The sequence below is a fragment of the Aythya ferina genome (genome assembly GCF_964211825.1).
Source record: "Aythya ferina genome assembly, chromosome: 1".
NCBI lineage: Eukaryota > Metazoa > Chordata > Aves > Anseriformes > Anatidae > Aythya > Aythya ferina.
Window position 1 is genome coordinate 56,184,743 of NC_140296.1, and position 26,384 is coordinate 56,211,126.

General features: G+C 44.0%; 1 protein-coding gene and 1 long non-coding RNA gene across 2 annotated transcripts in view; one reads left to right on the forward strand and one right to left on the reverse strand.

The window, feature by feature from the left end:
• The window catches only part of CLYBL (citramalyl-CoA lyase), a 156,040-nt gene extending 137,615 nt beyond the window's left edge, over positions 1–18,425 (forward strand). The window contains exons 7-9 of the mRNA XM_084535704.1: positions 4,121–4,245; positions 17,803–17,902; positions 18,033–18,425. Coding sequence (XP_084391830.1) covers positions 4,121–4,245; positions 17,803–17,898 — 221 coding nt within the window. The 3' untranslated portion in view covers positions 17,899–17,902; positions 18,033–18,425. The remainder of the gene's footprint in view (positions 1–4,120; positions 4,246–17,802; positions 17,903–18,032) is intronic.
• The window catches only part of LOC311444520, a 50,068-nt gene that overhangs the window by 11,787 nt on the left and 11,897 nt on the right, over positions 1–26,384 (reverse strand). The gene's annotated exons all lie outside the window — the stretch shown is intronic.

Sequence of the window (26,384 nt, forward strand, 5' to 3'; positions counted from 1 at the left end):
GTGGACTTCCACCCTTGATTCGCCCGCTATTGAAGTGGGGGAAATAATGGAGCTCCTGAATGGTAGCACCTGCTGATGGCTACGTAATCGAGACCAATATTTTCCAGCTTAAGGAAGGGCTTGATTTTTGAAAAATTTAAGCATCTGAACCTCCTGTTGACAGAAGATGGAGTTGCAGATGCCCAGCACCTTTGAGAGCACAATTTTTGAATGCTTAATGTGCATTGAGATACTTTGCTCAGGCTGCCAGTTTGGAAAATTCAGAAATGCAAAGCATAAACAGCATCAGTGGTGTTTCAGACTCCACTGACTTTCTGTAGGAAGTTGTTTCACGTCAGGATAGGGCCCAGGTAGGAGACAAATAAAAAGGTCACATGTGGCAATTTAGGGCATCAAGTTAATTTCTAACTTGACCATAAAGGTGTCTTGCCTTTCTGTATGTCTGTATGGGAAGTAAAAATGTGTAAAATCTACCGACTGCATTAGCACAAACTCACAGCTCTTTGCCTTCTGCCTCCCTGCAACCATAATCAACACGTCTCAGAAATGCAGCAAGCAGCCTGACAAACACTCCAGTCATAATTAGAGATGGGTCAGCATCGAGTTTTCTGATTTGGTGGCCAAAAAAAAAATTTACAAAAAAAAAATCTGTTCAAGTCAAAACAAAACAGAGTTTTTCATATTAGTCTATCCAAAGGACAATTCAAAACGTTTCACTTGTTCTTTTTTTTTTTTTTTTTTGCTTTCAATTTACTTAATCTTTCCTTTTTTCTTGGTTTAGTTAAAATAAAATGCCATTTCAAAACTTAAAGGAAAAACATTTAGTTCAAAAACTATATAATTGAACCATTTTAATATTTACAATTTAATATTCATCACAGAAATTCATGAATGGCCCCTAGTTTAATCCATGTCCTTCTATAAAATAGATCCTATTTGTCACTGGCAATTGTCTGAGAATGTGATATTAAAATCCTGAAATTTTGCCTTAATAACAAGTTGTAAATGCACGATTCTTGTTATTTTAAAATATCTAAGATCACATCTTGCTACTTTTAATCAAAATTTAATCAAAATTACTGAAATCAACAGGACTAAAATGAGCTAAGGCTGGCCAATTGCCCTGCTAACTGGCAAAACACACACTTGCATGCGTAGGGACAAATCCACCACCCTCAAAACTAATAATAAACTCCATAGTATTCAGCAAAGTTACATGTCCTTAGATTTTCTTGCATTTGGGCTTAGACCAATAAAATCGTCTGTAAGGTAATCGAATCTGTTTGCTGATGCTGAAACAAGCTAAATAATGTAACCCAGAATTTACCATCTATTTGGTTCCACTGTCAGTGTTGAGTTTTCTTTTCCAGCTGTCTTTCAAACAGTCTGTTTTTTCTTTGGTGAGTGTGTTTGCATAAAATTGAATGTTTTCAAATGTAATTTACCCAAAGTAGTTCAACTTTTGTATGCATATTAATATATATGTACACATGCACACACCTGGCAAGATATTTTATAATGCCATAAACTGTGAACTTAAAAGGCAGTGTGCAGCCTGCGTAAATGGTCATCAGATTTAGGAAAATTTATGTAAAAAATTTAGGAAACCTTGCGATAAGCTTCAACAGCTGACTTTGTCGTTATAGAAAGTCCTGTGCTACATGCTGAGAAGCCAGATATAAATACGAAACAGCATAGGTTTCCTCTCTTGTTGCAGTCTTTTGTAGAAGGCTAAAATGACACCGTCATACAGTTACCTAAAAGACTTGACAGGTATTGACTTAAAGCACGATATATCAAGTGGTACTGTAAAAAGGATTTCATGGTAATAAATTTTAATGTCTTCCAATTTTGCACTCTCTCAGTAACTTGTCAATAACAACAATTCCGCTTAAAATATTTGCTTCATTCCTGCATGGCATTACGTCTATTATACAGTTATTTGGATACATAATCTGTGACAAAAATCAACTGAGTGCCATAAATCAAAGGTTTGATTTTATGCTCTGTAAATTGTTCGGTAATGTTTTAACGATGCAAAGTGTAGTTTCCAGCTACAGATGCTTGTATCAAAAGAAAATCTTTTTACAGGAATGTTTTACACATTAAAAACTCACATGTTTTTTTATTTTTGTTTTTTTTGTATAAAAACTCACATTTTTATTTTTGTCATAATTAGAGATTGAGTTTAAGTATAATTTTAAAAATATTCTTTATTTTTCCCAGAAGGTCAGGCTTTACAGGGTTTTGCAGGAATTACTTGTGCACACTTCAGTTTTAGAATTAGTTTATAATAGGTCATATTAAAAATTAGGAGCATCATAAGCTTGTTAATGATGACATTTAATAAAATTGACTAAAATAGCTTTGATTGGAATTAATGTAAAACATATTAGTTAAGGGAATTTGTCTGAATGTAATTGCTTTCAAAAACTACAGATCTTACGGAGTTTTAAGTTTTTTGCTGTTTTAAAACTATTTTAAAGTAGTTTCCGCATTGAAATTTCAGACAGAATTTCTGGGTGCCCTGAAGATCATAAACGAACAATTGCTTAATGGGAACTAAAAAAAAAAAATGGAACTGTCTGGGGCTTTTTTAAAGAAATGCAGCAGCATTAAACGTTACTATTCGTTTACCAAAACCAAGCGGATCATGCTCCCGCGCTCACAAACTCTGTTGTAATGCACATTTATCTCCGAGAGCTGGTGCAGTCCGATAAAAGTAATCCCAGTGACCGATTTTTTTTTCCCCCAGTCACTCTGTCGTTTAAAATAGGCACAAATGTGTGGCGAGGCGTGAGACCTATTACACGTAGCAGTGTGCCTGTTTCTAGCTTACTCCCAACAAGTACAATCCCAAACCCTCCTGTACCATGCAGGAAGCCTCGCCGGGCTCTGCTGCACCCCATGGGCACTTGTGGGCACCCTGGGTCACCCCACGAGTGCCCATCACCCACTACATGCCCACGCAAGGTCCCCTGGGTCCCCTGGGGTCCCTGGGCACCAGGCTAGGGCCAGCGGAGGAGCAGGGGCAGCTGCCAGCCCCTCGCCCGTGCCTGTGGTGCCCGGGCTCCGTGGGACCGCTGCGGCCGGTGATGTGGGGCTCAGAGGCACGAGAGGTTCACGGGATCAGGCTCGTCGGTGGGACTAGTTCTGCTGTGTGGCGTAGAGGGGATTAATTCGTGTGGCGGCGAGGTTTTGAGGAGCTGGGAGTTACGGCAGCCTCGCTTTATTAAAACACTCTTACGGCACGGCGCGGGTAATTGTGCAGCAATCACGCCGTCTGTGAAATTCCCTTAGCAATGGACTAATAATGTCAAGTGCCACACTTTTAAAACTGTCAAACAAATTAGATATGTATTTGTTTTAATGTAGCTAAGTACAATAACAGATTAGAACGGATTATGTGGCTGTCTATTCACATTTGAAAATCTCTAGTAAAAAAGGCAACACCTATTTTTATTTTCTTAATGTGTGTTCATACGAGAAAGGATTAAAAAAAAAAAAAAAAGTGCTTCGTAACACTTCAGGGCCCCTCTGGCAGTTGTTTAATATATCGGTGACTAAACAAATATCCCAACCTACTTGCACCTGCAAACTGCTGCAACAACAAAAATGTGAGCAGTGTTGGGGATTTCATGATGCTAAGCCAATGCTAAGGACGATCCTGATGTGACCGGTAACTTTTCAGTTCTGCAAATCTCATTTTCCAAACATATTTTAACTCAACTTATTTACGATTGGCTGGAACTGCTATTTCTGTAGCTAAAATTCAGAGGTGCATTATACTCAGACATTACCGACTGCCCCGGACAAACAATTCCACCTGAGACGAGCGATGGAAGATGCATGGACTGAAATAGGGAGGAAGGAGAAAGAGTTCTGGGTTCCTTTAAACGCTAGCGAATGCAAGTATTGGTCAAGATATTTTTCTTCTTAAAAAATCTGGCAAAGGGCTATCTGCGTGTTGTCCAGTGAAATAATAAAAGAAAAGGAGTGAAATAATTAGTTAAATAGCAGAAAGTCTGTGAGGCATAGGAGAGCCTCAAGTGGTTGGAACATTTTGTTTGAACATCTGTTTGTCGATGCATGATTCTGGTGTTATTAATCTTCTTTGTAGGTAAGCAGGTGATTCACCCTAACCAAATTGCTGTTGTCCAGGAACAGTTCTCTCCCAGCCCTGAAAAAGTAAAGTGGGCGCAGGAACTGATTTCTGCTTTTGAAGAGCATCAGCGATTAGGAAAGGTAAATATTTTGTTAATATAATGTCGTGGAAACCAAATTTGAATAATATCTGTAATTTAGAGAGATCGGTGATGGCTGTTTACATTTATCTTACAAAGCGTGCTGCGTTCGAGTCATGTTCGTGAAATCTGGATCCGGATCTAGACTACAGAGTGCATATTTATTATAAATGTGACACTTTCCGGCGTGTTTACAAATAGCCTGGCTGTCGTTTTTTCCCCACGTTTTAACTCTAATTCTTTTAGTACAGAGCCTTTTGAGTACATGCATATATCTACAGCATCAGGGAGCTAAAACTACTTCAGATGTGTCTTAGAATCATGGTCTGACAGTCAAAGGACAGTACTTGCAAGCAAAAGGCAGGTAGCCTGGCAGAAGACTCAAACTGCTTGTGCAGACATCATTTATGGAAAGGGAGAAACAGATGAGGAAGACGTGGTTGTCAGAAAATCTCTGCGTTGGTAAAACTGCTTCACTTTTGGGGGGTTGATCCTGCAAACGTCCCCAGCAGCGAGTGGATTTACTTCTGAGCAGAACTGCTTGCAGATTGTGGAGGTTTTAATCATTAAAAATGGGAATGTTTTATGTGCATTTGTACCAATTGCTGGACCTGAAATTTGGATGGAGTGGAAAGCAAATTAACACTAGAATATGATTGTTCCTAATTTAGTGCATCATTGAGTCTCACGTTTCCTGCTCTGTGGGTTTCTGCTATGTAAATATTGCGGTGGTGATGCACAATCTGTCTCCACTTTGTGCCAGTAATACTTAAATTAGGGGTCGCCTGAAGGAAGATTTTATGCTAGTTGTGGCATTGTCAGTTAATTATCTTAAAGGTTATTTGCTGTAATCCAGTTTGCCTCTTTTTGAACGAAAAAAAGTTGCGGCGAAATATGTTTGTCTTAGTGACAGCCAAAGCCGGGAGAGCCAAAAAGCAAAGTCCCGATGTCAGAACAGGTAGCGCGGGCGAGCAGAAATGGTTTACACGTGCGTGCCCGTGATTCAAGTGGGAAAAATTATCTTTGGTAACGAAGCTCATGCAGAAAGCTGTGCATAGGTTCTCGCTTTCTCCGGTGTTGCTTAAAGGTCTTCTGCGCGTTTCTTTGCTTGCTGGTGGGTAGCAGTGGGCTGGAGCGTGCCCTGTCCCCCTTCCCCTGCTTTTCGGCTGCCCCAGATGTTGTGTGCTACAAATTCTAAAAATGGTCGAAGCAGAAATGTTGCTTTCATCTCGAGATAAAAGTGTGGCAAGGTGTTTGCTGTGGGTCTGCCCTTCTCTGTGCGAGCCCGTCTGTGGTACCGAGGTGTTTCTAATACACCCATTACTATCGTGTTTGGGTGCCGTCCTGAGCAGTTATTTCAGGGTCACTGTTATTATGTTATATGCCGGTATCTCTTTGTTCTGTATCTCAATTCCGAAAGGTCTTCCTGTTGGTTATTTGGAAATAGAAAACCTATAACCAGTTTTGTACATTATTCTGCTTTACAAAGCTTGAATCTGTTACAAAAGGCATCCTTATAAAGGCACTGCAAGAGCAAGTGTGTAGGCAGGTAGATGCAGAATGAAAAAAGCCAAGTGACATACGCAGCCAAATATTGCTGTTTTTTATTGCCCGTAAAATACTTTTAATTCAACTTTAATATTCAACTTCACAATGATTTGTTAAATACTTTTCACTGAACTGTGAATTTAATGCCAGAGTCTCATCTAAGGAATACCCCCGTCGTTTGAACAAGTCCCGGTATCACACAGTATTGAAGCCACAGATGTTTAAAATTTAAGCATTCTGTACTATTTAGATTTATTTTGAAGCTGTCATCTTATTAACATAATTCTTGATTATATCACCCATTTATTTATTTTTTATTTTTTAATAAGCTCTTTTTAAATAGGCTGTAAGCCTCTACAATCGGGCACAAATACAGATTTGTGGGGGTTAGTGGCTTGGAGCATTTTGTTAACCAACCAGGTTAAATGCTTCGTATATTTTTACATGTAGTCATCTGTCAGGAAAAAAAGACTGGCAGGCTACTCTGTGAACTTCTGGATATTGCATTGCTTCAGTATTGCTGGGCTTCATAATAAATTTGGAAAAATAGTTTTCCTTGCGGTGTTCCCTGCAAACTTCTTAGCTGGGCTTGCATTTTGGTATTATAAATGTGTCAGTAAGAAGAGCTTGGGCAGCCTGATTACTTAATATTTTTCCAAAGCAAACACATCTCACTGAGGGAGCCTCTGGCTCTGCATCCTAGAGACATGCTAAAATGTAAGTAATAACTCTTCCCATGCCACCTCCTGACAAATACTCCACGCAGTGGTTTTAGTAATCCTCATGTCCTAATGAAACACCTCTTCTGTTTTCCTTTTCCTTTTATTTTATTAAAATGTTCGTGTCATTGAGACTGAAAATGTAGCTGCGGTTAATATGGTCGAGGCTTGCATGCTTCTGCCATGTTATTAATCAAAGTTGAAAGCCTGGAAAAAATAAATGTGAGGGGTTTGTGTGGCTGTTTGCATGGTGGATACGTTACTGGTCTTCAGTCTCTGGGATCACAGTTTGCTGTTAATTGGTTTAAAAGTTTGTTGCCCTTGGTCAACAGTATTTTATATTAAAGTACAGTAGTAATAAGCTTTTATAATCTGTTCCAGTTTGAGAGAGACAATTACCATAATAATCTTTCTTTGAGAGAAGGCTGAAGCAGGCTCCGTCATCCTGGAAGCTGAAATGCTTTGGCAGAGCAGCCCCCAAATGTGAGTACTGAAGTTAGTAAAAAATTGCCTCTCAGATGAGCATGACAGAATTGGAGATGCTGTGACAGTGTCCAAACAGAAGGGAATTAGAGACTATGCTGGCCAAAATTACTTGGGCTTACATTACAGAGAAAGTCCTATCTGGGGGGTTGTTTTGGTTTGACTTCTAGGCTGTTTTGTTTGGATTTTTTTTTGTTTGGATTTTTTTTTTTTTGGGTAACTGAAAAATAGCATATGCAGGAAGGGAATGGTACTGATGTATTTTGGACAAATAAAAGACAAGAGTTGAGAAAGTACATTTTGTATTTTATAAAATTACTTATTAAATGTTCTTTTTTTTTTTGTCTGGAACTTTGAGGTCTGAAAATGAAAAGTATTATTTCTGTATCATTTCAGTATTGTTCTGGTAAAATTGTGTTATTAGGGGATGTGATTTCCAAGACTAAAAACTTTATCGTAAAGAAAGCAGGGGTAGCTGTTGGGAAAATGTAAGTATAACATAAATGTCAGAGTGTGTTCAAAAATGCAGAAGAAAGGTAATAAACATTGTTTTGGTAGACTAAAAGACTAAATTTCTGAAGTATTTGAGATGCATTAAATGAGAATTGAGTTTATAAATCCAGATTAACTGAGTCCAAGGGGGCAGAGTTAGTGGGAGAAGCTGCTGGCTTATTTCAAGAAAAAGATCTTGCTTCTATCAGTGAAAGTGCTGCTCTTTACTGTGTACGTAGTCCCCATGTTTACAGTACCAATACACCAGATACATTAATATACCTGCTCTATCTGTTTGCATATGACAAGTAAGTGGGACTTTAGAAGTGCATTCTTGAGCCATTTGATTTGTAAATACATCAGGCACAGTATCATTACTGTAACCGGATCTTCCTGAATCATCCCTTTTTAAAATAAGATTCGGACAGAAGGAAGAACAGAAGTGTCAAGTAAAAGGTTGCTTACACATTTACACCGTGTACTAATTTATAAATGCTTTCAAAGCACCTGCACATCAGACCAGGGAATAGGGAGCTAAACGCTGCCACCAAAGTTGCCTGTCAGGTAAGGATTATTTAGAGTTAAGGTCGGTAATTCACAAACCCAAGCCATATTATGGGTTGAATATTTTAGATCCCAACGAGTAAAGCAGGAGAAATATCTGAACGCGCCGTATGCGAATGCACAGACTTCTTCTAAGAAAGCCTTTGGCATACGTTTCTTGTATTATGTTCTCTGCCATTGTATATCGTGTGCTCGGCGGCTGAGGAATAATATATATGAACACTAGCGATTTGACAGGCTGCAGAGCTTCTTTTACAGACCTTTCCGGGATTATGAAAAATCTTAGGAATGCATTTATTTACACAGCATCCACCCAACAAAGGAATGGAAATTTCCAGCAGTGGCTCCCTTATAATGCTCTTTGTCTGGGACAAGCTACCCCAAGCCACTGTATCTTGGAGACGATGCGCCCTCGCGCTTGGGCCGCATCCAGCTCCCACCAGGGCCCGGGGAGGTCTCTGTCTCCCCACAGCATCCCCCTCTTGCCAGCAGGGCAGTCAGGGACCCCAGAAACCCATGGGGACCAGTGGCACATTGTGGTGTATCACCTCAATACACAACTCTCTGTGTTTTTGGGCTCTGCGTGGATCCAGCCCTGCTCCCCTCAGCCAGGGGAGGCCGGGAACCCGGCTGGGGAAATGCTGGTGGCACGGGGATGGATGTCCCTGGCTCCAGGTTTGCTGTTGGCCGCATAAAGAAGGCAGCACAGGGGGATTTGGTGATTTGTGTGACATTGCCACCTTTCCTAAGTGCAGAGATAAATCGATAAATAAATAGTGATAGAGCCCATATTAATGCTTTAAGTTTCTCTGTACAACGTTATTATTTGAAAAAGATGTTAGAAGTGTGCTTTGTGTCACAGCTGAAGGCTTCTCTCTCAGAAGGACCCATCTGGGGGCAAGTTTTGAGCCCTTCCCACAGAGCAGAAGGGGTCGTATTAGCTAATTGCTTGTGCTCTATCAGTTCCTACGCTGGCGCGATCAGTCCTGAGGGAGTTGTGCCAGGTGGGGTGAGCGGGAGACAGCTTTTAACTGTGCGGGGCCACAAAAGCTCCTAAGCAGGGCAGAAACTCATGCAAAACACTTCCTTGCCTTCGGTGGATCTTAAATCTGCTTTCCTCCACCCGTCAGAAACCTGTGCTCAGCACACAGGGGCAGAGGGGCCGCAATGCTCTCGGCCACGTCGCTTCCCTGTCAGCCGGGCACAGGAGGACGGTGGCTGTGCACCTCCATCCCTGTCCATCCAGGAGCAGGTCCCGTCCTCCAGGACGTGACCCTGCTGAGAATCACGGTGCCAAAAGCTTGTCACGGTGCCAAAATCTGCTGAACACTAAGCAGAGCACAGAGGCCACGAGGCACCCTCCCCGGCCGTGCTTATGAGGTGAAGCAAGCGCCCACAGGCCGCCCCTCTCAGTTTCCAAAGCAGGGCCTGACACGGGGTGTCATGTTCAGACCAGATGGCACTTTCTGAGGCTTACTGAGGGAATTCAGAGGCCTGAGCAGCCAAAATGTTGTTTCGGTTAATTTCAGCAACAGCAGCCTCACTGCCTTGCCACTCCTCTCTGTGCTGGCTGCCGCTCTCACGGGGCTGGAGCAGCCTTCTGCAAGAGCTCAGGCAATTGAAATAGAGAATCGCAGTGAGGGATGGCTGTTCAACCCTATTCAGCAAATGAACCTGAAATTAGAAAAAATACAGAATACAAAAATAATGGTGACTCCGTTCCTGTTGACAGGATGAGCTTCGCTGCTATTACTTTTCTTGCCTGCGTTGTATTTTATGGCCACCTTCCCCTTCAGGATCGAATGCTTTTCGTGTGTCCTGTAGGCACCTACCTCCAGATTAGATTTTCTAGGCTGTATTTAACAAATTGCTTCAATGACTGTAAGCCTCAAGTTAATTTTAAATGACTTAATTAAGGGCATCTGAGGATACTGAAGTCTTAATATTAGTTACTTTTCATTTTTCTGTGTAATAACCATGTTGCTCACTGTCTGGATATGATGTGTGTCCAGCAAGCTGTTTTTGTGCTATAAAATAAAGCTTTCCTTGGCAGCAGCATCTGCATCAGTGTGCTCCCTAGGCTTCTTCCATTCCCTATCCATTTCAGAGATGGAAGATGGAAACTAAGCACAAATATTCCTAGAACTCTCTTCTGTTTCTTTAATTTTATTCTTTCCTACTCTACAGGAGCACACAGGAAGGCAACAACATCAGCGAGAGGGAACCTAGCGAAAACATGACCCTTGTGTCAGCCATTCGTTCAGGGATCTTAAACAGGCTGTTTGCTCAGTGCAAAGTGGAGACCTTGAAGTAGTTTCTGTGGCTGGACAGAGCAGGATCCTCTGGCCCATCCTGGCCTAAATGGCCATCCTCAGCAGTGCAGGCAGTTTGGAGCGAGCCATAAAATGGAAAAACAGCTTGCCTGGCTCACACAAGGGGAAACAGAGAGGGCAAGGCAGACCCTTGTCTGTGGGCTGGGAATGATAATGTCAGGCAGAGGAGATTACACGATTCAAGACTGAAGTAAAGGACCTTGTAGGTCCCTGTTCTTCATCTCTCCTGCCCCACGGTGGACTGGAGGGATCACAAAGTCCTGCCTACCTGTTGAGCTCTAGAGAGGACTTTTCTGTCAGAGTTCTTGTACTGCTGCTAGGGGTTTATTTGAGGTAAAAATTAATCTCTATTTCATCTTGCTGTTGCTCTTTTTTTCTCGACCCTTTGTGTCCTTTCATCCTCTCCAAGAGGCAGAATCCTATCTCACACAAACAGCCTGCCGCCTGTGTCTGGCATTACAAAGCAACACATCCTCTGAACCAGCTAACTGCTTCCACTCTGGTGGAAGTTTGCACAGGTGAGAAGAAACAAAAGGTGGTGATATTTAAAGTTTTGTTCACATCAACAAGGTGGCTGCAGAAACTTGCTGGTGTACATACATACATTGCAGAATTCCCTCCCCATCCACCCCTTGCTTCAATAGGTCACAGAGACTCCCTGAGCATTTCCTCTTGCCAAAAAGAAAATTTTGACAAACCTTTCCAGGGATCATTTATTTTTCCCAAATATTTTATTTCTAAGTGCATTTCCTCACAAAATGTTGCGGCAGAAAAGTGGTGAGCATCAAAGAGAGCAAAGGAGAGGATATGGAAATACATAACCAGAACAGCTCTGTTTATATAGCTTGCTGTGTGTGGAGTCTTCAGTTTGTCCTGTGTGACTTCACTAGTTATTTTGTCATTTCCTACCTACTGCAAAAATGCTAGGAGAAGGCCAAAAGGTGCGAGATGATCTGATTTGGAGGCAGGACAGCAGAGAGCAGAGAGGAGTGGGAGACATTATCTTGCTATAGCCTAAAAAGCATTCTCAGTTGACCCAGATATCACTGAACATCTCCTAGCAGCTCACTAACCTTTGGAAGCTCACCAAAAAAAAAAAAAAAAAAAAAAAAAAAAAAGTGGAATTATGACCCAGCTCTCTCTGATGGCTCTTTGGCTACAACTTGCAGAAGAAAAAAAAAATTAATTAAACCTGCATTCAGCACCATCACAGCTGTTAGCTTATTTCCTACTCCTGACTTCCCCAAAAATATGGTCTCAACCTTCTGTTTCAAGGGAAAGTCATTCCTTTGTGGTTAGGCTAATCACTCCTCCCCCAGGCACAGACCCAGCTCCACTTGCTGCGAGCTGGGCTCCCTTTTCTTTTGTTCATATACCTGTAAGCAAACCCAAGCCTTCTTTTTAAGCCCCAAAGCAGAGATTTCCACATTTCCTCTGCAGGGGGGCGCTTAAAGAATGTGTGTTTTCATTTAATCCCTGGGGGAATTATCTTCCTGAATGCCATGCTTTTTAGGAGGACCTTTTGCCATCCACCTGCTTCCTTCCCTCCTCAGAAGAGCAAATCTGCCATTCTTCCAGAACACAACACTCTCATTTCCTTAGGACAGTTTAACGTTGCGCAGGATTAGAGATAATGGCCTCAGAGCTGGGTAAATTTTAGTGGGCTTATTCCACTTATTTTTGTGGTCTCCAAAAAGACATAGCTAGATTTTGGGGATTTATAAGTGGAAGATCCACTGAATTACAACGAAAAGAGCAAATCTTTGTCAGATAACTGTGGTTCAGAGATGTTTCTTGCATCTGTGGACTTCAGGATGTTTGTCTGTACGAGTTCTCCATCTCCCCTTGCCAGAGGCACACAAGGTTTGGCCACCTGGCATTGCCCTTTCTGCTCTTTTCCACTGAGCCTGACATCTGCCCGAAAGTGCTCCCACAGGTCACAGGGGTGGGAAGGGGACTTCCACAATTATTTGTTTGGACAATGGCTGTGTTCACACACAATCTCTGGCTGGTGTTACCAGAGCTCCCTGGTCCCCCTTCGCCCACCTCTGCTAGGCCCTAGGTGCACATCATCTCAGGAAGCATTCAGGTAGGGTGAGGACCTCCCCTCACTCAAGGGTCTGCTCGTCTTCTGAGCAAGTCACCTAACTAGATGCAGAGATCTGCTGGCAATTCCACAGACATTCAAAATCCCATCTTAGACCTACAATTAATTCAAAATTCAGCAGCTGGTGCTTTCTTGTCAGTAGTACAATTTAATGGAACGTGGCCTTGGCTTTCTTCTCCTTTTTATTCCACAGGCCAGAGTACCAGAGTTCCCTCCATACCAAAGCTTTACCTACATGTACAATGAGATCTGATAGAACAGTCCATCAAATCAAAGGTTCATTAGCAAAAGTCAAGGTAATTAATAGCAATGGAAGTGGTTCACAAAACGGAGCACAGAGTCCTCACAACCAGCGCTCACGTTTGGAGTCACATCTGTAACCGAACAGGAAGCCAGTGGACTTTCTGGAGCTTTTAGGACTTCTTTGGTCCTTTGAAATTTCTGTACTTGCTACCCCTTAGGAAAGCTGATCCCAACATTCGGCTCTGATGCAAGTTATTAATATTTTCCAGTGGTGTAAGAACTGAGGGTCTGCAGTGGCCCTCACAGAGAGCTCATCACAGCCATCCAGATGGACGTGCATAGAGGCACAGAAAGAACAAATGCTGAGGAAAACACCACAAGCATTCCCAGGTGTGGGAGTACCTCTAATTCTTCCATCTTGTCAGCCAAGGGGGACTTGCTTGTCTGATCGCTGTCCCACATGTCCCAGAACAATTATTATTTCACTTTAATTAACTCATTGTCTTTCATCCAAGCCACTGCTCAGAGACAAGTGTGCCAAATAGCTGTGCGGTCCCTGAAGTGCTGTGTACCCTGATAGTTTTAGCCAGCTTGCTTCTCTTGTTTACCCGGTGGTACCCAAGGAAGCAAAAGGTGGAGGGAGCAAAACAACATGAGCCACGTAACGTTGCATATTAGATGAAAAGGTTTCAGGAGAGGTGAAGAAGTATGAGACTTTACTTTCCCTGGCCTGAAAAAAACATGAAAGGATTTCTCACTGGAGATCCTGTCCACACAAAGTTAGCACAATTCTTCCATGCATGATAAATGCTAGCAAGAGAGTTGGCTCTGTAGTTTCTTCCCCTTTCCTGGTCCCCCTTGGATGTGTTGATCCCTAGCAGATATAGAAATGACTAACTCTGAATTCTGGCCATTTATTTCCTAGGAAGAGAAAATGCTTCTTGCCATAAACTTTATGCTACTTTTACAAGATGGCAGTATAGATATATCAAGCTCTTAACTACCCCAAAAAGTTTCACAGGGCAGAAGTCCCTGGATGCCTTTACACACACATATACACGCACAAAAAGAAGGTCTTTGTGTTTCAGGAACCACTGCATTGATGTGATGTGTTCATCCCTGGGCCATGGCATTTAACAAATCAATGCTGAAATTCTTTCTGCTACATGATGCTTGTTTCCAATAGGTGAGGGAAATCTCTAGAAATGATGTATAGGTGTGACACATTCAAGAGCTGTGTCCATGATTCATGGCAATGCATGGCCAGTGTTGTCTTCTAAGTTGTCAGTAAAGAGCTCCCCGGTCATACATTGAGCTTTGTTAGACCTGAGTTGGTTTTGGTAGTGGCTACAATAACCTAAAAGGAGGTTCTTCAGGTGCAAGCACAAACTCTGCCAAACCCATGTGTTGCAAGGTTTGGTTCCAAATCTCTTCAGCCTCTCCACAGTCACCTGGAAACTTATCTCATTATTTAGTTCCTAATGTATAACTTAACCCCTTTTCATAAGCCTACACCATCAGCTTTTCATAAACTCATGCCTGTGAACGTGACTGTTGTCTGTCAACCCTGCATTACCACCTCTTTCACCTGTGGGCTGGATTATTGTGTCTCTGGGGGCTGACCATGCCCACTTTTTTTCCAAGGCTATCATTGCCGGCACCTTGCAGAAATAGCTGTAATGGTTTTAAGAGTGTTACTGCTGAAATAACAGAGGGCTGGATGCTACGGCGAACGTATTGCATTCAGATAGAGTGCAGACCCCATGGGATGCAGCAAGTGACATGGCACCGGCCACATCAAAAGATGGAGGCGGAGCAGTGAGGCCTTGGAGGCCTCTGAGGCCCCAACAGGCCTCTTGGATGAGCAGGCAGGGAGAAGAGGAGTGAATGGGCTTTACTACATCGTATTTCTGGGCACCATCCCCGGGGCTGTCCACAGGGGTATAGCTGTGAGACCCTCCTCACCTGGGGAGGACTCCCAGAACTGCCCGCTTTTGCCTTCCTTGCTTTTTCCCAATTGCCCTCCCTGATGGATGAACACAGCGATGGTGCTGAGGCCATGCAAACACCAATATGAAGCCTGGTCCTGCACCCTGCACCTGCATTTCACACCGCCAGCTCCTCGCCCGGTGCAACAAAGAGTTTAACCAGTGGAAGTCCAGGTGCCGGCTGGAAGAGTGATGCCATTGAGAAAATTAGCCAAAAAGAAAATTTAGATCTATAACTAAATCGATCCCCAGATTGGCACTATCAAAGTAAATGGTGTTTATAGAAAGTCTCGTTTTCTTTATATTAGTGTGGGTGAAAATCAAAAGAATGTTACGGGCAAATTTCATCTACCAGAGCTGGAAAAGAGAGCATGGGGACAAAGCTGTAATTACTGGTATTTCCTATCTGTTGAAACCTGTGGGTGGAAAGAGAGGCAGTGAATAGGGTATATTCAATGGCATTAAAATTGGTTTCTTTTTCTGGACTTCAGCTCAACACTGTAAATTAGCAGGGAGAAATTAAGCCTCGGAGTGAACAGGCAGAGAAGCCAACTTCTTTGTGCTGCTCGTTGCTGTTAGAAAATAAACATTATTTTTTTTCCCTTTGAGAATTCAGATTGGTAACAAACTGAAACTGCAGCTGCACGCTGACAAGAGACCGCACCATGCATCTGAAGCGGTTCGGTGTTCACGTGTCCACACACTGCTATCCCATTTTCCTTTCTAAACAGGTTATTGTAATGAGCAGGGGACAGGCATGTTGTTTAATCAATTTCTGCCTTCAAAATAAATGAAAAAAAAACTCTGACCTAGATTCATCTTGCTCAACTTGGGCACCTGCAAAGGTGCCTAGCTTCGGGGCATCCTATATGCAGGCAGGGGGATGGACAGGACCTCCAAAGCATGGTTCAGTCCTCCAGCCATCAGGAGTGCCACTGCTAGGTGCCCATCTCTTCCTGCAGACTGTTTGCAACACTACTTTGGACAGCTGTGCTCCTAACTCTGCCATTTCACACGGCTAGGAAGGACGCTTCCAGACCTTAGCATATCTCCTCTTGTCACCATCACCCCACGTGTGAATTTTGCTCTTAAACATGTATTATGTGACTGAATGCTCATAGAAAAATAGGCACAATTAAAGTGCATTTTTCTTGCAGTGAAAAAATATATCTTGCACCAACCAGTAGTTTTAGACCATGGCACGGACCCAAGTTATTCTGGAGAATAATGTCATAAAATATTTATTTAGATCCTCATTTGTTTTCACAAGAGTTGATAAATGGAAAAATGTGAGGCTGCATTTTTTGCAAATGTTTAAAAATGTAAGTGAAAATGGCTGAGGTGTTGCCTTTGTTGAAAAGGCATGACGTGGATTATTTTCATTATTATTATTACTATTAATATAACTATTATTGTTATTAATATTAATATTGTTGTTGTTATTAATGTAGGTTTGAATGGTTGCTCTGTAAACAAGAAATTCAATTTGAAACATCTACGACCGACTGTCTGTCAGTCTCATTATTCTCTAACCCCCCCTAAAATACTGCAAGCTGAAGTATGAAATCCTATGTAGAATAAAATGAGAGTTTTAACTATTAGTTTGTTAATGGGTTTAATACAGCCTGGCTTTACATGCAATGATACTGATTTGTATTAGATTACTGTGTAAGATGGATTTTTGTTTTAGTTGTTCTGCAATGTGATTTAGTATTTAATTAATACTGCTTCAGTCAAACTAAATACGCCACTGGAGCAACGCATTTCATAAACGTTTCTGTAAATGGGCAATACTTTCACTTTGCTTATTAGATTCCTCTATTTAATTATTATCAATCCTTCCAAGAAAAATAGACAACAATAAGCCGCTCACTCTGCTCTGCATTGCTCTTCCTGGGCATGCACATGCACACCCGCCGCTGTCTTTCTTCCCTCTCCTTGCCTCGCCTCACTCGCTGTCAAATATAGTACTGGCCAGGGGTCCCGTGTCGGCAGCAGCAGCAGCAAACCAAGAGCTGCACATCCTGTGCACATCACAGGGATGCAATGCTGGAGATGGGCCCTCAGTCCTAAATTCTTCAGAATCCTAACTTTGGGTTTGTTTTGCCAAGAATGTGTCAAAGTACTGTCAGCATTACAAATAAGATTTTTTTTTCCCCACTGAACTTCAGCTTATCCTGATGCACAGTGTTTTACCCTCAAGGTCCTGTCTCTTCAACACAAGTGTAGATTAAAGCATCCAAGGTAACAACTCAGGTTTGGCCCTACTTAATACGTGTTCTTCTGTTTAACTGCAATTTATAGTTAATTATGTTGAAGTTGTCAGCACGGTACTGATACAAAGTCCCTGGAAATATGAAGTGAAGCTCAGATCTGCTCTGGCTCTCTGATCACTGCTGCTGAGGTGTATGGGCTAGTTTGGGGTCAGTTCGGGGAAATTCCCTACATGCAGCATTCAGGTGGGCCTTCTGTTGTTTCCAGAGGAGATGTGGGCAGTATTATGGCACTCATTGTGATATTACTGCAGTTATTGGTTGTTTGTTTTTTGTTTTTTTTTTTTTCCAGATTTCATCCCAGCCCCTTGCTCTGGGCACAGGCAGGGGAGACATAAAGGGGAGGTGCGGCAGCACCATCTCCGCACACCCCAAATGCAGAAATCCCCCCCACACCTCCCTCCAGAGCCCTGTGTCTGTTTTACTGAGGAAGATGATGGTTCTTCCCCTTCGCTATGTGGCTGTGCCCTCCATCCACAGGGCATTTTGTGCCTTCCCCCCCTTGGCACCCTGTGCGCAGCCCAGCTCACGGGGTGATGCCGGAGTCTGGAGAGGCTGTGTGGGCTGAAGCACCCCCTGCTTTCACTTCTCTCTCTCCCCTTTTTTCTGCCTCATCTTTAGAGCACTGGGCTCCCACCGCATTTCTTTTTAAATGCGTTTGCCTCGCCGTGTTTAGTTTCTCTCCTAAAACTTGTTCCAGCTGCCTGGGGGATCTCAGCATCTGGCCTAGCGGATGTGTTTTTTAAGAAAAAGACAAGCTATGATTTCCAAAGGTCCCTCCAGGAACTTTATATTCTCTCTTTTCCAGGGAGCGTTTACTTTCCACGGGAGCATGATAGACATGCCATTACTGAAGCAGGCACAGAACATTGTTACGCTTGCCACAGCCATCAAGAAAAAATGATCTGGTAAATGAAGCTCTCCCCATGGGGCCACAGTAGCTGTTTTAAAAGATGACTATAATACTTGGGGGGAAGAAAAAAAAAAAAAAAAGTTAAATACATCACGCTTAAGCAGAAATTCATTTACATTTTGCAGATCTGTCATAATTTGCTCACCAGAATTGCTAATTATGAAAAGTATTCCCGACTCGAAGCACCGCTCGCTCCTGTACTCATAGCCTGCGATGAAGTTACATCACGGACCGAGCGACATGATGATAATTACTGCAGATTTGGGATTTTGACTTCATGAAAGGATAACAGCACAGCATAAGCGGCGAGCTCCGTTAAAATAACACGTGGAAACCGGGTCAGTCTTCAGCCCTCGCTTCTTCCCGTCCCTGTGCAGAAGTCCCGCCAGAAAGGGCAAAGCCCTGAATAATTATGCACCAGCTGAAATAATTGCGATGAAAATCATTACCCTGTACAGGCTTCTCGCCGCCCCCCTTCTGTATATGTGCAACAGCCATTAAAAATATTGCCCCAACAATGAGAGACTCTTGACTTTCCTCTGGTTTTCGAGTGGTCGCTATTGAGACCGCTGCCTCCTGGAAGCGCGGAGCCCGGGCAGGGCTGGCCGGCAATAAACTTGTAGTTTTCGGAGGCACAATGCAGCAGAACTTGTGCATATGGTCTCGAGTCAGATTTACATCACATTAGGGATACGGCTACAGGTCATGTGGGCCGTGTGGTTAACGGGCTTAGTAAAGCTGTTTTGAAGAGGTTAACCCAGCTTGTAGTAAGGGTAAATAAACATAACAACCAGGCATTGTCCTCTATTCAGCATGTACTCTTATATGGAGGGCTAAAGGGTATTGAAGCTGCAGAGGATCAACTTGTGGTTGCCAGAGGACTCCAATGAAGTTTGAAACACCAACAATCAGAGATTTTGTTTCTGTTCCTCATTAAATCATGAGCTTTTGTGCTCAGACTATGAACGACTGTTCTTTAAGAAATTAACAGAATGGGAAGTTTTAAACTATGCACCAACCTTTTCATGACCTACACAGCAGCAATGCTGCTGCACTTAGACAAACACCGCGGGGAAGGCTGTTCTGTTTATTTAAATTTGTAAATAGAAAACAGTTGTTTTTTAGTTTCATTTCTCACCGCCTCCATGGCCATTTTACGTATGGAGTCGCAGCGGCTTATTCCTCCCATCTGCTCGCTTATTATGTTTCCCCTCCGTCTCTTGAGCAGCACTTTTTAAACATTTTGCTTATTTCTGCTTGAATTAAGGGGAGAAGGAGGGGAAAATAAAAAAGAGGGGAGGGGGGGAAGGAAAAAAAATAAAGAACCCCCTCCGTGCCGTCGGGGCCGCAGCGCTCCCCCCGGTGCTGGCACCTGGGGCTGAGCCGGTGAACCCACAGCCATGGCCCCCGTGCGGCCCAGGGCACCCCCCGTTATTAATTCCCGGCCGGCTAAATTATGGGTAACGCTATTAAAACATTATCGGGACTAATGAGAAACAATTACTTAGACGATGAGCTGGGGGGACAAGCCGGAGCTGGGCGCGCTTGTAGCTATCCCCGCAGATTGCGTTAATAAATCATCAGGTGCAAGGCAGGACGGAGGCGAGGCCTGGCGCAGGGAGAGGAAAATGAGATATGGCATTGGGTTTTCTTTTTTTTTTTTTTCTTTTTCTTTTTCCCCCCCTTTTTTGCATAATTTTTTCATTAATCTCAATAGGACCCGTGCGGCGGAGATTGTTTTATTCCCTTAATACCCCGCCGGGGTGGGGTGGGGGGACTATAGAGGGGGAGCGGATTTCCAAAAATCCTGCGCCTCCATTGTTTCATGGGAGCTTTTTCAGGGCGCGGGGCAGCGCCGGGGTTGGGGGGGGGGGGTCCCAAAAAGCCCCCAGCTGCAGCAACTTCATTCGGGAGGAGCGGGAGTCGCAAACCTCTGCGTTGGCTCCCGGTGCTGGGTTTGCCTTCAGGTTTCTCCCTGAATTTCTCAGATCCCCCTGCAGTGGAAAACCCCGCTCTCGTTTAACAGTCCTAACGACCTGCGCTTTATAAGAAATAAAATCCGATTTATTTGTTTTTCAGTTTACTTTAGGAAGCTTTTACGTGTTTTCCGGCTTTATTCTTTCCCTCTTTCTTCCTTTCTCTTTCCCTCTCTTTCTTTCCCGCCCGGTGCTAGGCAAGCAATTGATGAAACAAAACAGATTATAAGATTAGCAGCAGGATTTTGTGCATATTAATGATAGGGAAGGGCACCGAATGGGTTTGTAATTGCAGATCTTGCGCTTGGGATTGGGAACTGTAGCCCTGCTGCAGCAAAGACCCCCCTGTGAGGTTTTCACATTGGAACTTAGGGGAAAAGTGAAAAAGTAATTACCGGAGCACAACATTGAAATGTTAAAGCACTTATTCTTTCTTTCAGCGTTCTGTTTTAAAGGGGGAAAACGGGCAAAATGGAAAATAAATTACTTTCAAATAAGTAGGTTAGCACCTGAATGCTGGTGCGCATTTTCCCTTCTTCTTCTTCTTCTTCTTCGTTTTTTTTTTTTTTTATTTTTATTTTGTCTTTTTTTTTTTTTTTTTTTTTTTTTTTCAAATTCTAGCAATTATTTAGCAGGGCATTAGCTTCTGAGCCTACCGGGGGAAGGGAGGGCAGGGGGACCCCGGGAGGACAGGGGCAGTCCGCCTGCGAGCTTTGAAGAAAACATCGCCAGGAAAGCTGTTCAAAGCTGCAGTTGGAAATTTAGAGGCTTTTTTTTTTTTTTCTCTCTCTCTTTTGGTTTTGTTTTGAAACCGGGGCTTGAAAGGAAAAGATTGTTTTGGTTTCCTCTTCAACACAAGCATCAAACGGTATTTTAGCAAGGGATGCATTTCCCAGCCACAGCCCCCTTCCAGGAGCGGCGTGTTCCCTGCGCTGCCAAGAAGCAACCCGAGACTGAGCTTTAACTCTTCCTAAGGGTCCCTCCTTGTTCCTGGGGCCGCTCCAGTCCTCCCCCTGAGGTGGCTCTCCCCAAAATTGGGGGTTTGTGCCTGCAGCCCCCTGCTCCGCTGCTCTCCCTCCCCGCGACGCGCGGCGCAGCGCGGCGCAGCTCTGGCAGCACGCACTCACGCGTGTCGGCTTAATTCTGCCTTCAACGGAAAACAGAGGTTTCTGGTGGAAATCAGCCTCCGAAAACTTTTTTTTTACGAGCCAGTAAGACAGAGTATCTGCTCCTCGGGCAGTAATTTCTCGTTTCGAGTTGGAGGAGGGGGGAGAAAATGAAGAAAGCAAGCCCGGCTTTGGCTGCGTTTCATCCATCCCCTCGCTGCAGCCCTCCCACCGCCACCTCCCTCGGTCCCTTCAGCGAGCGGCCAGGCTCCCGGGCAGTGCGGGGTGCTAGATCCCCTTTTAAATATCAGCAACTGGGGGAAAAAAAGCTTGCAGGGATGGTGTGTTGCCCTATTTTCTATTTCTCCCTGCACCCTGGGTTTGGGGGATTTAGCACCAAGCCAGGTGGGGGGCACAAGGACTGGGGGTGCTGGCAACAGTTTTGGGGTGCTCCTTTCTGCTTTTCTTCCCTGCTGCCGGGAGGAAGGAATTGGGAAGGGAGAAGGGAATGAGGAAGATGAAGAGAAAGGAGAACGAGGGTCCTCACCCTTTCTTCCCCTTCCCTTCCCTCCCCCCAGCTGTGAGCATCCCTCACTGGAAGAGGGACTCTCCTCCTGCACTTGGGGATACGGGGAATGGGGTGACCCGTGGGCAAAATCTCAGACATCCTCACTTTGTTTTGGGGCTGTCACTTCCCAGACTAACCATGAAACTCCCATATCTGTGGGGCAAAGCCAATACCATAAGGTGCTACACGTAGATCCTCGTAGCTTTGGGTCTTACATTTGTGATTTTATTCCTATTTCTGCTAGCACTCCTAACATTATTAAGGTTGTGATGGCAAGCACACACACCAGGAATTTTCCAAAGTGAAGCTTGCTGAGGGTAAAAACCCTGTCCCTGCATGGCACATGACCACAGTATCCTCAGATATACAGCATTCAAGTCCATGCTGCTGACAAGACCTGGTCTAGGCTTCCTGATACCTGACCTCCTTCTTGGCTTGCTTTTGCAGCAGTCCCTAAAATACAGCAATGCTTGTGCAGGTCTGGTGCACTGCGGGGTGCCACCAGAAGCTCTTCGTGTTAACTCTGTGTGCCCGCTCCTACCTAGAGATGCAGCTCAGACAGGGGGAGCGGTGCATGTATCGCTGCAGATCTGAGTCCTGCCTCCTGCTTTATCAGCAAGAAGCCCATGGCTGGAATTAAATACTTGCAAGGGAGAGGGAAACTGGTGGCAGGGGATGAGCAAGGATGTACGGTTACTTTGCTGGCATGGCAGCTAAGTTAGGAGGCTTCTTTCCTTAATGTTTAAGTCATGCTTGTTGAACTGGGTGTGCGAGAGAGAGGTGTACAGTGCAAGTGTGCAGTATTTTCCCTGTGTGCCTATAATTTCATGAAATGTGCATGTTCCTGAGCTCAGGCAGGCAGGGCGAATTGGAAGGCTGTCCCATTTCACATGTCGAAGATGCAGAGATCTGTGCTTGGTTCCTGGCCTTCTTCCCCCCCCTTCTCTTACTGACATCAGTTTGTGTCGAGTTTACCGAAAAACCCCGCTGCTGTAACACTCCATTGGAGGGGCGGGAGGGAAGGATAATAAACTTTTTTTTTAATTGCCTCCCTGGCTATAAATTAGCATGCATTGGGCTAAATTTTTTCTTTGAACAAAAGCACAATTGACAGCAAGGCTTAGGGAAAATAGGGAGGGAGCTCGGAGCCCCAAGGCTCCCCTGTGTATTGAACCTGAGCAGGGGGGGGCCCTGTCTGTGCCCAGAAGTTGAAGGGCACTGAGAGCTACAACAAAACAATAGGGATTTTTATGTTTCACTGACTGTTTTTGCAGCTGCATCTTCTCCCCCTCCTCCTTCTCCTCTCCCCCCATTATTTCATGTGAGAACCCAGTATGAAAATAAGGGCAGTGCTTTCTCTCCGTCCAAAGTAAATGTGCATAAATCCAGAAATCACCAGAGAGACGGGGCTGGGTTGTTATCAGCGAGTGCTACGGGCAAAAGCAGAAATCATTTTGTGTCTCCACGCCGCATTTTGCTTCTCCGGTTGTGGATGAGCAGAAAGAGCACACCGCCTGCATGCCTGGTTCATGGTGCCAATCCTCCAAGCCCCCAGCTCAGCATATAGAAAGGGGTAGGCAGAGTGAGCCGAGCCTTGGCTCTCCACCTCTCCCAGCTCCCCCTCCATGCACACTTCCAGTCATCCCCAGGACACCGACAAACCCTCTCTGCCCATGGCGAATGCTCTCTCCAGTGAGATGCCAGTGCAAGCCTTGTGTTTCTGGCCGTCTGGTGCATTTGGTTACCAACCTCAGCAGAGGACTGCCACCTCAAAAAACCTCAGAGGGCTGTAGCGAGTCCCTCTGAGCATTACAAAAACCACGGTTGTGGGGTGTGGGGAGAGAGGCTGAGAGGTGGCCGAGGGATGGGGGCAGAGGGGGCAGCTGCATGCCTGTCCTCCCCGCTGGAGTCATCCTTGGGCACAAGAGTAGGCAAAAAACAGTTTACTTCACAGCAAATGGAAGTGCAAACGCCTCAGCTATTTTTAAAATATCATCAACAACAAAAACCCATCTAATTGAAGAGCAGTTGCACGGTAAATCACTAAAGTAAGGCAATGAGGGTTTTTTGGAGCAGGCCAGGTAAGGTAAACCCCTAAGTTCTTTCTAGTCTTATGGTTTCACGATGCTATAAAATGTACAGGGATGTAGCAAGAAATGGGGAAAAGAGGAACCTAAAAGCTTAGGAAGAATAGGAAACTTCTACTTCTATGCTTTCCCCAGCTGTGCTCATGACCATAGCCTCCTGCCTAAATATCCACAGCAATGGACTATTTCTCCTCTTGAAGAATATATGTTTTTCCTTCTTTCTGTGAGGAAGGCCTACAACACTGCTATTGAGCAGCAAAAACCCTCTACTTTTTCACATGGAGTCTTATCAACCTCTTCCATGTTCTCATCTCAGTGCACTTTGCCTCTGGGAGCAGACTGGGGTGGGCTGAAAAAAAATAATAAAATAGGGAATGGTCTCCTAAACAGGCAGGTGCTTTCCTCATCCCCCTGTCTGTCACCTGTGGAGGTGCTCCATCTCCCCAGCTACTTTCCCCTGCCATCCACGGGGAGCTCTAGGTCCATCTCTCTGATAGACCTCGCTCCCAGGAGGTCACTCAGTGCCAGGAGACCTCCCTCGGGGGGTCCTTCCCAACAAAGCCTCTTCCAGCTGCAGGCATGATCCTCTAATTGTGGTTAAAATTCTGTTTATATCCCTTTTCTTTTATTTATTTATTTATTTTTAGTTTGCATCTTATTTTAAAATAAATCCACCCCAGATGCAGCATCATTTACAAGAAGCAAATCATTCTTTTCACTTTGTGGTATGAAACAGAGCATTTGCAAAAATCATTAAAACTCCGGCATTTGACTCAATCTCAGGCTAACATCTTTCTATCCAAGACTAGTGGTTATTTTTTAATATTATTTAGGGCGATTTTCAATTTGGTGCATTCTCTGCTGCCACTATTAGAATTGTATACGACATCTTGTTGGCAGAGCTGTGAAACGCTTCAAAGGCATCACTTGGAAGGAAAAGGCATTGTCCGAATTGAAATTTATTTCATCCCAAAACGGTGTCCTGAGCATCCAGGTGGTAGGAAACATTTTTCAGCCATGCACAAACTGTGAATTGTATTTGAAATTAAATCTCCGTATTAAAATCTGCATCGCTGAGCCTCCCGCTGGCAGCCACCGCTCCTCTGAAAAGTGACATCTTGCCTGGCACTGACGGGGCGGGAGCTCTCGCGCAGACATCGCCAAACAACCTCCCATCGCTCTTCAAATGTCAGGACTTTACAGCAACATACACCTCAAAAGTCCGGGGAACGCAAGGTGGGTGAGGAATTGAGAAGGGGGCCTTCCTGGTGTAGTGAGGATCGGTGTTTTTGTCCTGCACACGCGGGTGGAAAGCGTTTTACAAACCTCTGTTAAAACAGCATATTGCTGATGTCACAAATTATGTCATTTTTCAGCAAGCTGTTAGGGAGCAGCGGGATACTTAGAGGTCCCAATCTGAGCTCACAGCTTGAGGCCTCATCATCCATTGAAGTCAAGGAAATGCTCCAGTCCCCTGGCCCTCTGTTTACAAATAATATATCAAGAATCAGGATTCCCAGAAATGAACTTTCAGGCACTGAGCTAAAGGAAATGGGTGCGTATATATGCATATACATACATACTTGCCTACATACATACATGTAGAGGTACACGTGCATGTGTGCACATCTGTGCAGTACAGCTGAAATCTGCAGCGTGCCATCAGATTTTCTTTAAACAAGCATTTTCCGTCCTTCCTTGGTATTCAGAACGGATTCTTCATCACCAATTCTACGGCCATTTCGCACACAGAGCCCCCATTGAAGTTAGAGAGATCTGCATAAGAAAGGAGTACAATGTACTCTCATTCACTTCTCCCTTTAAAAATAGTTGTTGTATATCGTATATTCATACACTGCTTATTTAATGTAGATGATGTCTGATTTAAAAGCATATGTATATTCATAACATGTAGATTCGTCAATAATGGAGTTAAGTAGGTTATAAAAAATAAAACAACAGATATGTCTAAGCAGATAGTAATTAGTAGAGCAGAATGGCTTTTTGGAGGCTCTTCCCATCTCCTTGATGAACCATATCTACATATATATATTCCCCACACACATTAAAGTGGTATATGCCTTCATGTCCTTCTGACAACCCACACATACCTGGCAGATAATGGTCTACGTTAGAAGCCATAAAATGCATATTACGTGACCCGAGGTTGTGAAACAGCCCGAGAGAAGGAATTAAATCCCAAGCTAAAGGTGCCAAGCTCATCGTTGTGCTCTCTTACCCCCTGTGTGTTAGTGTGAGCCAAGGATGGAGTGTCAAGCCACCGCTTTTTTTGCCTGGCTTTTGCCAGTGCATTAACATCACCGCACTACCAGCATGAGTGCACTGGCAGGGGGATGGATTAGATGGCCAAGCAAGTCATTTCCATCCCTGCGCTCTCTCACTAAAATGGTTCCAATATTTTGCTACTTATTTACTGACGTAGTTGGCTGTAACTTCCTCTACTGGAAATGATATTCCAGGGTTGGATTGGCTTCTCCTCCATAGCATACCCCTGATTTAATTACTGCTGCAGCTATCCCCCTCTATCTGCACAATAAATGCTGTTGCTTACAGAAACATGATTACAGGATTAGAGTTATTGGGCCCTCGCCCAGACTAACACACTGACAGAGCATAGCACTGGCACCTCTGAAAACTGCACTGACCTCAGGCATCTGTACTTCAAAGGCCACGGCCACAATCTGAGCTTCATTAGCTTTCAAGGCTGAAGTTACGGGAG